The sequence below is a fragment of the Dromiciops gliroides genome, chromosome 5, assembly GCF_019393635.1.
Source record: "Dromiciops gliroides isolate mDroGli1 chromosome 5, mDroGli1.pri, whole genome shotgun sequence".
Classification (NCBI taxonomy): domain Eukaryota; kingdom Metazoa; phylum Chordata; class Mammalia; order Microbiotheria; family Microbiotheriidae; genus Dromiciops; species Dromiciops gliroides.
Window position 1 is genome coordinate 7,127,185 of NC_057865.1, and position 13,428 is coordinate 7,140,612.

General features: G+C 42.7%; 1 protein-coding gene across 6 annotated transcripts in view; it reads right to left on the reverse strand.

Moving 5' to 3' along the window:
• The window catches only part of DGKB (diacylglycerol kinase beta), a 692,138-nt gene that overhangs the window by 394,227 nt on the left and 284,483 nt on the right, over positions 1–13,428 (reverse strand). For 4 of the 6 annotated variants that reach the window (XM_043968091.1, XM_043968088.1, XM_043968089.1 and 1 more), the window contains one exon: positions 6,175–6,207. The exons of the other annotated variants lie outside the window; for them this stretch is intronic. In XM_043968091.1, the coding sequence (XP_043824026.1) occupies positions 6,175–6,207 (33 nt within the window). The remainder of the gene's footprint in view (positions 1–6,174; positions 6,208–13,428) is intronic. 6 annotated transcript variants of the gene reach the window in all.

The following is a 13,428-nucleotide window of genomic DNA, read 5'->3' on the forward strand; positions in this document are numbered from 1 at the left end:
ATTAAAGTGTATTAGAAATTAGTGAAGAGAGAGATTGAGAACAGATTCCCTATAGCATGGAAAATCTTACTTTAGATCTATTTGGTATAGCCAGAGAGAGAGGGAAAAAAAAACAAACTTCCTTTCCTAGCAGCCCATTTGAAGTCCCTCACCACGCCAAAGTCCTGGATGAAAATAGGCCCTCTCTTTTTTCTCCATGTCTCCCGCCACAAGGCAGTTCCTCAATGAAAAGAGAAAGATCCAGCAAGCTAACTTCTTCTTCCTAGTTTCTCTCTCCCTCCCTGAAAGGGGAGTTCCTTCAAGCTGATTGGTTGAGAGTGGTCTCTTGCTGAAGTCAGTAGTACATAGCCTCTGAGAACAACACATCATTCAGGCCAGTATCTCAGTCTCACACAATTCAAACAATTCTAAATCAATCTTCAGGTGGGACCCCTGGGCAGTCTGCCAAATCCCATTCCTTTATCACAGTGTCCAAGGTGGAGAATTGCAAGAAAATGACCTCTTTGTATATCACTGATGAAGGTCAGGCCCCAATTCTCACCCCCAAGGTGATCGAGCATTACTAGGAGTAGAGATTATCTCTGTCTCCAGACTGAACAACTGTAAAATTGTGACAGCATCTGTTGCCGGGTCCAGGGGCCTCTCATCCCTTCACCACAAGCAAACAGAGCCCATTGCTTCATGACAGAAGAGGCCTGGCTTGGAATCCCATTTCTGATTTTTTTTTTACCCTGGGTATGACCTGGCACAATGCCTAGAAGGAAGGAAACAAAACATTTATTAAGTGCCTACCATATGCTAGGCACTGGACTAAACACTTTACATATCCTCACAACAACCATGTGAAGTCACATTTGAACTCAGGTCTTCCTGAATCCAGGTCCAGTGTCTTATACATTGGGTCATCGATCTGCTTGGCATACAGTAAGCCATTAATAAATGCTTTCTATCCAACTTTGGGAAAAGTCTATCACTTTGTGGAGACAGCATTTCCTCATGTGAAAACCAGAGACAATCAATTCTGTAGGAGCCAGTGCTAAGGAATGCCATAAAACACAAATAAAATGATTGCATGCACAGAGTATTAGGCAAAGGCGGTAGCTTTTAGAGCTGGTTCTAGAAGTTCTGCTCTCTTCCAAGACCAGAGAAAAGGGAGAGGTGCTGACCCCAGGCAGGTCCCCATCTTGGCTATTTTGTTGAACCCAAGGTCATGTTTCATTCTGCATCTCTCCAGGATATCTCACCATGTCATGGGTGATTTTCTGTCCAAACTCCATTGTTTCCATCGTTGGTGGCCAAATGTTTGGGGTGTCAAAGCAAGATCTGCATTGGAGGGTCCCTAAGAATGCTGAGAGCAACTGTGAGTAGGCAGGCGCACTCCTGCCCAGACCCAAGTAAACTCTGGGAGACATATTTTGGGGGGCAGCTGAAGGCTAAGGATCTCAGGGCTTCATACACGGAAAATCAGACCTCAGCTGAAGAAGATTCTGACCACCTGTCTCAAACATCCCATTAGGCAGGCTTTTTGGTTTTTTGTTCTCTTTTTCTATGAGAAATCATTGGAAAGCTACTTAAGAAAACAAGCTCTGAGAGAAAGAAAAAGAGGGAGGAACATGGAGAAGAAAAAAGGCAGGGAAGGGGGAAAAGAGGTCAGGAGAAAGGGAGGGAGGAAGGAAAAGAAGGAAGGAGGAAGCAAAGAAAGGAGAGAAGGAAGAAGGGGAAAGGAAGGAAGGGAGGGAAGATTAAGCAAAGACCATTGTTTAAGACACTCAATCAGCAATGAGAATACAAAGGACCTTACCTTCTAGTGATTTTCTTACCCAATTGGCTTTTAATCTGTCTCTATTCCTGAGTCATTTTCACAGCAATTCACAACAATGAACTTTCCCTAGACTTAACTGTGTCCATTACTCTCTCAAAGACTCCCAAGCTCTCCTCCTCTGACACCACCCATATACCCATGGGCAAGTAAGGCACTCTTCTTGGGCCTCAGTTTCCTTACCTGTAAAATTACAGGATTAGCCTCTGTCTGTTGCTGTTCTTGTGACTCTAAGTCAGAGCTCAGACAGAAAGGCCATTCAGTCTAGCCTCTTCATTTTAAAGAAGTGGGAACTAAGACTCGGAGAGAGATGTTGCCTTTCTAAAAGTCCCCCAGGTAACATTTCCTTAATGGGACAGCAGCTAATTGGCAGAATTTGGGGAACATGAATACTACCTTTGCAGCCGGCACACATCTACACTAGCCTAGTCCCTGTCCCGAGTGCAGAAGTTGCCATTTCCCCTTGGCTCTGGACACCTGCTAACTTCCACCTTTCCAGGAGGCTGCTCATGTCTAGTACCCTCCCTCCTGAGATTGCTTGTCTTCCAGCCTGTTTATATCCACTTTATCTCTAGCTATTCCCTTGCTGTCTCTGTCCCATTAGATTGTGAGCTCAGTGAAGACAGGGACATTTGTGCCTCTCTTTGTATGGCTAGCCCTTATTACAGTACTAGATGCACAATACTTTAAAAAATTGGAGACAGCTAGGTTGTGCAATGATAAAGCACTGGTCCTGGATTCAGGAGGACCTGAGTTCAAATTCGGCCTCAGACACTTGACACTTATTAGCTGTGTGACCCTGGGCAAGTCACTTAACCCTCATTGCCCCATGCAAAAAACAAACAAAACTACATTGACTGAGTGACTAAAGGCCTATAGAAATGTTAGCTATTATCATGATCAGGAAAATGGGTCTGCCAGCATCACAGGGTTGTGGTGAGGAGGCAATGGGATAATACTTTGTAGACTTTGACATTCTTCATAATGCAGACTTTTATCATGAGCTAGTGTCTGTGGGGATCAAAGGGCTTTGGAGGGTTCATAGTACATTCTGTTCATTCCACAGACAAGCACGCAGAGGCCCAGGAAGGTGGAGTTCCTCGTCCAAAGTCACAGTGTGAGCAGGTGGCAGCAGATGTGGTGTCTTTCTTCACTCGGCTATAGACCCGGTGCTCTCTCCCCTCTGTGGTGGCTTCTGCATGATTCTTCTTCTCTGCGGCACCTGGGGGACAGCCAGTGTCAGGGCACCTGGTATTGTATTGGTTTGTTGGGGTCTTGTGAAAGCTTCTGTCATCCTAGGATTGGCCATCCAGCAGGGCCTGGTCCTTCCCCAGCCCAAGGGTCCTTTGGTTCTGCAGGAGGGTGTGCTCTGTTATACAAAGAGGAGCAGAGATGGGAGGTGGGGGACACACTGAGCTGTGCCCAGGGTTATCCATGCCATAACCCCCCCAAATCAGGCAGTTAATAAACACACATGAGTGAGCAGCATTCTCAGCGACTCCATTGGGTGTGACCCAGGCCTCGATGTTGGGCCTAAATGAATGGACTCTGGCCCAAATAGACCCAATTTCTGTTTTGGGATTCTTGGGTTACTGATTTAAAGAAAGAAGAAGAAAAAGAGAAGGGGGAGGGAAAGAATTATCTATGTCAAAACCGCTATGGGCTGACCTTTAGTGAAGGGCCTGGGTGCACAGGCATTCACACTCTAGGGATTTCAGACCCTGTGGCCCACCATGGACAGAAGTTTTGTCACCGTTCTTGCCAGCAAGCAGAGCCATTGTGGTTATGTTCACCAGCTGCAGCTGTGCAGATCACTCCCAGGGCCAGAAGCACAGATCGTCACTTCTTATTTTGAGTAATTCCTCTTGGTCACAAGGCTCTGTCCCCTCCACTAAAGGGCTGCTAGTACATGCAAAACCCTCTGAATTAGGTGTCTGGGTCAAAGCCCCAGGCACCGCACCCTAGTGACACCTCCACCAGTGAGGACTCCAATAGCGTAAAGTGCTGACAAAGAAAGGAATGGGCTCTGGGTGAAGGAAGGAAAGGAACTGGCAAGGGTGAAGGGGAGCAAGTTCCCAAAGCAGCAGGTGCTAACTGGGAGCCCCACAGGGCGAGTGGGAGCCAAGGCCAAGGCTTCTTGCACCTGCCCACACTCGTCGTCGTCATCCTCAAGGTGCAGGGAAGCATCCCAGCTCTAGCCCAAGAAGTGACCTTGGCCAAGGCAGTGGGTCAGCACATGCTGGGAGATTCCACCAGAGGATCAGCTCCTTCAGGAAAGGCCACCGTGGGTCTTTGGGAACCACAGGGATGCAACAATGAAGAAAAAGGATCTGTTAAGAGAGACCCCCAGGTCTATTCACAGGGTGTACACTTACAAAAACATTAGACAGGTTATGCAATTCGCCAATAATCACCTATTTCTATGGATTCAAATGCCATTACACAGAGGAAGTTTTATTTTGCCTTATGGGCTGCAGGGTGAGAATTATGTAGGACACGGGGTCTAGAATTAACCAAGGCTACGGAGGAGAATGTCAAGATCTCTTTATGCAATTTAGGTATTTGCCTTTTGAGATATGATAAACAATAAGAAAAAATATACATGTGTATATGTGTTTCCATGTATGTATGCATGTATATATGTATGTATGTATGCATGTGTGTACACACATACATATATAGGGAATGAAAAGCCCCAAAAGATCCCGTTGAATTTAAATGATGACAATGCAGAAGAAATAAAAAGTGATTTAGCTTCCTATTACTTGTATATTACTTAAAATGCAATTGAAGAGCTGCATAATATAATAGTTAACATATGATATGAACAAAAAACATAAGATGACGGCCAGCAGGATTCCCTCCTCGTACATCAACTCACCCTTCCCGATATCCCTCCACAGTTAGATGGCAGATTAATCGGCTTCTAAAGCAATGCATCAATCCTCACGTGGAAAGGCAGTTTTGAATAGTAATTGCTTTGACTTGGAAATTTTATCAACAAAATGACCTACTCTATCAAACAGAGGACTGCTTATTATGGCTAGGCATATATGTGTGTGCTTGTATACACACAGACATGTATATATGTATACACATATAAACACAGAGACTTTTGTTTTATATCTGTATACATAGACACACAAAACCCCATCTTTTGGCATGTTTTACAAAGGCTTTCCTAACACAATGCAATATTGTTACTGAAGGATGGGAGGCACAGATTAAAGTAATGCAAAGCATAACCAACACAAATGGGAAATTGTCATTGTTGTTTGTCCTTCATTCTCGAAGAGGACCGTGACGTGTGGTGATGTCATGACTTGTACTAAATTGGATTGAAGTGAGGGAGGACTGTGCAAGGTCACCAGCCTCACTCTCCTCCAGAGCCATCAGGATTCAGTGGTGAGATATACATCATGATAACTGGAGATGACCCCAGATATTTGAGGCAACTGGGGTTGAGTGACTTGCCCAGGGTTCCATAGCTAGTAAGTGCCTGAGGTGAGATTTGAATTCAGGTCCTCAACTCCAGATCCAGTGTTCGATCCACTATGCCGCCTAGCTTCCCCATGGGAAATTAAAACCATGACAACCTCAGTGATCATTTTCAAATGAGGAAATGTTTCTCCATGAGCATGCTTTAATCCAATGAGGAACCATTGGATTTTATGTATGCAAAGATTGATAGAGATGCCATTACCTCTGCTATTGGGTCAGGGGAGATATTGAGCACTGGTTACTAAAGGTGCTATTTTTTTTTGCAGGGCAATGAGTGGTAAATGACTTTCCCAGAGTCACACAACTAATAAGTGTCAAGTGTCTGAGACCAGATTTGAAGTCATGTCCTCCTAAATCCAGGGCCGTTGCTTTATCCACTGTGCCACCTAGCTGCCCCCTCAAGGTGCTATTAATGAAAAGCTATGATTGGATGGCATAGAGCAGGGAAATGCTTGGGATTGATATAAAAAGGGGGTGATCTCCCAAGACTGGTCTGCCTAGAGAAAACCCATCCAGGCCTTGGACAGAAAGATCTCTGCTCTGTAAGCTCTTAGCAATATTATTTCTTCGTGGTGATCAGGTTTGGTTCAGCTCTAGCTTACTGACAGCCTGGAAGAGGCATTGCAAGATCATCAGAGACCCCAATAATATGATCACGCTTGGATTTTAAAAATCCAGAAAGAAAAAGAAAAAAGAAAGTAGGTATTATAGTGATGACCATGAAGATTCCACTGGGTCAGTTCAAATTTTACTTTACTGACTAAAAATAAAGGGGAAAAGTAAGTGTCATCATATTTTCAATTAGGAAAATTTTTTGCTTATTATTAATTTTTCAATTAGGAATTTTTACGCACCTCAGGAAGTGAAACTCCTGAAGTTTGCAGAGTCTGTTGGAAAAGAGAAGTTAATATTAAAACTGTTTTCAAATAAAGGAAAAGGAAAAAGACACTCAAAGGGAAAATGTTTGTAGTCCTAGAGCTCTGTGAACACAAATCTTTTCTCAGCTTTTACTTTTCTGTTCATTCCTATGGCTCCCAGTGGAGACCCTCCCCTGGCCTTATGCCTGATGGCAGATACACACAGAGACACAGAGACAAAGAAACAGAGACACACACACATACCATATGCATGCACACATGCTTGTGCACACACACACACACACACACACACACACATACATGGTAAACAATGGATTTACATTCCCCAAACAAAGCCCAGGGCCACTTTCTAAGGTAGGCCTGTGGTACCACAGCCTGGCTCCTGAACCTCCCACAACCCTCCCACCCCACACCTCTCCCTCCAGTTTTGCTTTCCAGGGAATGACTGTGGCATAAGAGACACACAACCTCCAGAGCTAATGTGCAATTCAATTACCCTCAGCGATACTGGTTTATTCTTTGATTTTGTTGTTCTTGTTGCTTTTTTGTTTGTTTGTTTTGGTTTTTGGGTTTTTTTTGCAGGACAATGGGGGTTAAGTGACTAGCCCAGGGTCACACAGCTAGTAAGAGTCAAGTGTCTGAAGCCAGATTTGAACTCAGGTACTCCTGAATCTAGGGCCGGTGCTTTATCCACTGCACCACCTAGCTGCCCCTCTTGTTGCTGTTTTTAAATGCAATGGAGGCAAAGAGACTTTTTCAAAGATTTGAATTAATTAATGGATAAGCTAACAAAATTTAAGTTGTGAAACTAATCATTTCTCTTCATGATCGTGTTTCTTTTCCCATTTAACTAAACATTTAGGGAATTTTAATAACTGAAAAGTGTTGTTTCTCAGTTCACACAAACACACCAGTTTTCAAAATACATATAAAAGATGACTTGAGATTTGCAATAGACAAACTGCCAGGGTAGACACAGTAGAAAAATATGGAAATGGGCAGGAAAGTCTAATTTCGTTTTCTTTATTTGAAGTCTGTCCTGATTTGGAAGACATGCTTCCACAGTGAAAAGGAAAACAGAAACAGCTAATATCTGAGCAACAGAGAAGACAGGAGAGAAGAAAATTGAAGAGAAAAAGAATGGCTGGAAGTTGATCTAGTGTAGAAAAAAATAAGTAATGTTCTTTGATTTCATTTCTATTTTCTGTAAAATGAGGGGCCTCGACTCTTGCATGGGTCATGGGCCCCTCTGCAAGTCTGGTCAAACCTTTGGACCCTACCCTGGTAATGTTTTAAAGAAAATGATAAACTTCTGTCTGAGGCTAGTATGCATATAGGAAGGGAGATGCACTGTTCCCCCAATCCAATGTCTCAGATTTTGGGTGCAGTCTATGGAAACCCACTGAAGAAGCCCTGAACTAGGAAGTCTCTGAGCTTACATCCAGTTGTAGGAATGTATTATTCTAAGAAGCCCAGTCAGGAGCTGGCTATGGATCACTGTCCTGTGCTTGTGTTTCTTGCAGAGTCAAACAACTGTGCGTGTCATTTCAAGCTCACACTTCAGTCATCTTCAATGCCCTGTACATGATTCCATTTGAAGGCTGTATATTTCCTCTCCCAGAGGAGGTGACAATGCTGGAGAATACCTAGCTCCACTTTTTTTTTTTTTTGGTGAGGCATTGTGGGGTTCAGTGACTTGCCCAGAGTCACAGAGCTAGCATTAAGTGTCTGAGGCTGGATTTGAACTCAGGTCTTCCTGAATCCAGGGCCAGTACTCTGTCCACTATGCCACCTAGCTGCCCCCCTAGCTACACTTTTTAATGTGTCCATCAGCAGTAATCCTGCTTTGGAAAATGAAAGACATGCTTCAAAAAGAAAACAGAGACTCAGTTTAAAGAAGAAGAGGCCAGGAAGTGGGAAGGTGAACAATTGGAAAAAAAGATGGCAAGAGAAGACTGTGGAAATGCTTGATCTAGGAAACAGGCTTGCACTTCTCCCATAAGAGAAAGCAGCTTCCAGGGAGCCATGGCCCAATATAGACCTCTGCATATGCTTCAGAAGGAAGATGTTTCAGTCATGGCTGATTCTTTGTGAGCTCATTTGGGGTTTCTTGGCAAAAACACTGGAGTGGTTTGCCATTTCCTTCTCCAGATCATTTTACTGATGAGGAAACAGAAGCAAACAGGGCTACATGTCTTGCCCAGGGTAACACAAGTCATAAGTATCTAAGGCCAGATTTTAATGCATGAAGATGAGTCTGCCTGATTCTAAGCCTAGAACTCTGTTCACTACCCACCTAGCTGCCTGAAGGTAGTGGAATTAAGAGAGCAAAGGGGCTATGGGAACAAAACAATTGCCCAAGATGGTGTCAAAAATGGATTCAAGGTAAGTGAATGACAGGATTCTTAGAATGGATGTAAAGGATACAGAGAAGACTCTACTCAAGAAACTTTTATTTAAGCTTAAAACAGAGGAAGAAGCAAAACACTCCCTAAGTGCATTCTCTGAATCTGTGTGACTTGGGGAGAAGGGAAATGTGGGATTCTCAAGTGGAATACAGGATCACAGGTTCATAGATGTAGAGCTGGATGACCTTAGAGGTCATCTAGTCCAGCACACTTATTTTTACAGATGTGGAAACTGAGGCCCATAGAGGTGACAAGACTTACCCAAGGCAGGATCAAATGAAATGATATGTGTAAAATGATTAGCTCAGTGCCTGGCTCATAGTGCCAGTATATGGTTGTTCCTTTCCCTGCCCTATGCCCCTCTTCTTCCCTATACTCACAAGGCTAATATAAGGCAAAGTTGTATCCAGGAAGAGTGACGCTCGGTCTCTAAACACAATACAAAGATGTTCAGAATCAGAAGAATGTTTTTCAAAATTGAATTAAAGATCTTTATATGAGGAAGTATATATGGCCTTGTGGTGAGATGTGACTCAACCAAAATTCTGAAATGATTGGGCAGAACAAGCCAAAAAGAATACATTAACTAAAAGAAGTTGAGTACCACTGTACATCAAGAAAATATATTGTTGAGTGCAAATAATAACAGGCAAGTACCAGAAGAGGCAGTAGTATCATTATACTACAAACTGCCTTATCAGCAGGAAGAAATGAATGATGACTTGCAGAAGCAAATCCTTTAAAAACTGACCAACGGGAAAGGTCCTGGATAAATTCAATGATTCCCAAAGATAAAATCTTTCTAATTTAACCTTCCAGGGTCCAATATCCAGGGTCCTCATTTAGAAAACGAGGCCCTCTCAGGATTATGTTGAGGAAAGTATTTGGCAAACATGAAAGTATCTTAGGAACCTGAGCTACTACTAGTACCGTGAAGAAAATCCTTGGCTAAACCGCAGTCAGTAATATGTGTTGCTTCACATTCTATAGAATATAAACTTCCCAAGAGAAGGGATTATTTATTTCACTTTGTCTTTGTATGCTTTGAGCTACACAGGAGTCTGGCACTTAGTAAATACTTAATGAATACCTGTTGATTGTTAATAGATGATTCAACTCCCTTTACCTTAATTTAATCATCTGTAAAACTGACAAAATAATACTCAGATTATAATGTGTAATACCACCTCAGGGTCAATATTGAGAAGGACTGTCAGCAAGTCCCAAAGTGATGTGGAAATATGAGTTCCCATTTTCTCCCTACCCTTCATTCCTCTATGAGTATTTAACCTGTTTCTGTCTGGTTCCTTTTGGAAAAAAATATTATCAATAATCACTAAAGGCCATTGACAGGATCCAGTCATGAGCTGTATGAAAAGTGCCTTGAGAACATTCTGTCAGTTTTCTTTATCACTGTGATTAGTGTTCCCTTAATATCCTAGCTTAAAACTTACTTGAATCAGCTTCCCTGACTACATGTCTTGCTCCATATTTTTGTGCACCACTGTTTGAATCTCTATCACTGAAAACTGATTCTTAGGTCCTCATTATGTACTGCAAGTGCCCCATGATGGTTAAGATAGACTGTAACCTTCTTGAAAGGAGGAGCATATTTTCTTTTCTCACATCTTGAAGAGCCCCTCAAAACTTTCTTTATATGTGCTAGGAGTTATTTTTAAACATTTCCTGAATAGCTAAATTCATTCCTGTTTCCTTTAGATTTTGTTTTTTTACTCCAGATTATTTTATCACATAATCGGTGCCCAAGGTATAGGAGACCATTATGAAATAACCCATTGTATCTCTACTCTTTGGGAAAAACTAGAGATGCACAGGTGTGGCCAATGAAGAGCTGCTCACCTCCATCAGCTCCCTGACAGTCTGCTAAAGTATCTGAGTATATCATTCTCTGACCCTTTACCGTAGCATTCTTATATTTATTCAGTTAATTTGATCAATGTAGAGGGTTAATTAGGTTCAGAAGCTAGGGCTTGTTTGTTTGTTTTGCTGAAATATTGGGATTGACCCATTGTACTTATTAATTTGATTAAGTAATTGCCAGATCATTGTCCATACATTGTCAGAAACCCTCACAGGAATAACCTGTTTCTCTTACACAAGTGGGTAGAGTTCTTATTCCTGGAAGCTGAGGATCAGAGAATGTGTAAGCTAGAAAGGAATTCAGAAGTCATACAGTTTGACTGATGTGCCAAAGGACTCCTCCCCACCACCAGCACATCCTCATGTTGCCTGACATCTGCTTGATGAAATCCAAGGAGGAGAAAGCCATCACCTCTGGATGCAGCCCATTGCATTCTGGGGAGTGGAGGTGAGTGCTTTGGTTTGTGTTATTTTGTTTTCTCTCCCTGATATCAAACTGAAACTGGTCTCCTCATCCCTCACCTCCTATCCCTCACCTCTAGATTGGCATTATGGGAATAAATAGACCAAATCTAGTCCTTCTCTCCCATAACCATTAGAAAACCTGAAGACCATCATGATCCTCCCAGAATCTTCTGGCTAAACATATCTAGTCTCTCTGAGTTCAAGATCCTTCCTCATTGGGAAGGCCCTCCTATGGGCATTTTCCTACTTTATTGATATCCTTTTTTTAAATCATGGAGGGGAAAATGTGACTCAGAAAGAAAACAAGGCCAGGAAGGCAATAAAATGCTTCCTTTGAGGATCATACTTTGCTTCTGAGTGATGAAGTCCCCAGTAGGGTAAGGGGTGAGATGCACTCAACAAAGGCTGTTGAATTGAATTGGAATTTAAAGTTTGTCACTGAGCCTTCACCCCAAACCTTTGCAGCCTCTCAATGCTTACTGGAGTTGACACTGGTCCTATAGCCTTTAAGAGCCTTGAGTCAAGCCATGATGAGGCAGTAAAGGGGAGATTCTCTAGGGGTCCTCATATGTTCGACCCACACATTCATCCCTCAGTGTGAATCACATCATTATGAGGCATTGACTAAGCACCAACCAAAAATCAGTGCTCTTTAATTAAGGAGGATGTTACCAAGGTCTACCTGTTTGATAATCCTCTAGCCTAGGCTGAGCTCTTGTGTACATGAACCTCCTACCTATGGACACTACCCATGCCATGATGAGAGATAAGAGTGCGACAGGTAAGCAGGGATCATGTACCAGGCTGCAGGTTATTTTCTTTTGACATCCTTTAAAAAGCCATTGTACAGTGAAGGTCATAAATAATATGCCCTCCCCCCTTCTTCCCTCTCCTTCAATATCCCTTGATCTCGTGCTCATGCTGTTTCTAACCAGGTTAAAGTCCAATTCTGCTCTCACGTTAGGCAAGGATTCAATTGAGTTAAAATTTTATCCTGACTGTCAGTCAACCTTATCATGAACTTTCATTACGTGCCTGTAATTAATTGGGTCCAATGAACAATATCAGCACTGAGTTATAGAGTCTCTTTCCCGACCATATAATTAGAATATAATTACCCACAGGATATCAGAATGATGCAAAACCTTTCCTCTAAATGTGCCCTCATTAGGAAACAAGTCTCAATGTACATTTATTCAATCAGTGTGAATTAATTAAAATGTTACTGAAATAAAAGAGGGTAGCAATAAAGTGTATCTGACATCTATTAAGAGACTATCACTTGAGATCTGCATGCAGAGTGTATATTTAAAGCCATTTAGCTCCAGTAAGGGGCTCTGCTCCGAGGGGCTGTGAGCCGACAGCAGAGCTGGAGGATGGGAGAGAGGGAAGTACTGCTTCCAAATGGAGGAGGGAAATGATGCATGTTGGGGCTCACCTTCTTTTGCCTATTGCATTTCTCATCTGGTCACCAGGACAACTGTCCCGGGTCCAGCAAAGAGTGTCCACATGCCTGCAGTGCTGAGCCACTTTTAGTAGAACCTTAGCCACCCCCCTTGCCAATCTTTGTGATAACAATGTTTGTTGATGAGCCAATAAACCTAGCCCTGTTCGATTCCCCTTGTCTTTGTTTGCACTCTAAAAGGATCTGTGACCCCACATTGGGTCAGCAATCACAGACCCAGGGTAACTGGAAGGGCTGTGGGAGTGAAGGAAAGACAGAGTCTAATAAAAGTAGCATTTGAATAGACCTTTAAGTCCCAGAAAGCACTTTATATACAGTATCTCCTTTGTATCCTACAAAGAGTCTGGGAGGGAGATTTATAAGCACTGTTAAGTCCATTTCACCATTTATTCATTTCCTGAATAAATTGAGGCTCAGACAGACTAAAGACATTGTCTGATAGTCACACAGCTAGTAAGATTCAGAAGTGGGATTTGACCTGAGGTTTTCCTATGTCCTAGGGAAGAGGAAGGAGAGGAAATAAGCTTTTATATAGAGTCTACCATGTAGGCACTGTGCTAACGGCTTTTTTATAAATAAAGACTCTTTAGAACTCAGAACAACTCTTTAGCATTGAGGAAACTGAGGAAAATAGAGAGTAAGTGACTTGCCTGGAGTCACACATCTAAAAGTCTTTTTATCAACTATTTACCCAGACTCTTAGTTCAGAGAAATGGCAGAAGGAAGGAAGGAAGGAGGGAGAGAGGAAGGAGGGAGAGAGGAAGGAGGGAGAGAGGAAGGGGGAGAGGGAGAGGGAGAGGGAGAGGAAGGGGGGAGAGGGAGAGGGAGAGGGAGAGGGAGAAGGAGAGAAGAAAGAAAGAAAGAAAGAAAGAAAGAAAGAAAGAAAGAAAGAAAGAAAGAAAGAAAGAAAGAAAGAAAGAAAGAAAGAAGGAAGGAAGGAAGGAAGGAAGGAAGGAAGGAAGGAAGGAAGGAAGGAAGGAAGGAAGGAAGGAAGGAAGGAAGGAAGGAAGG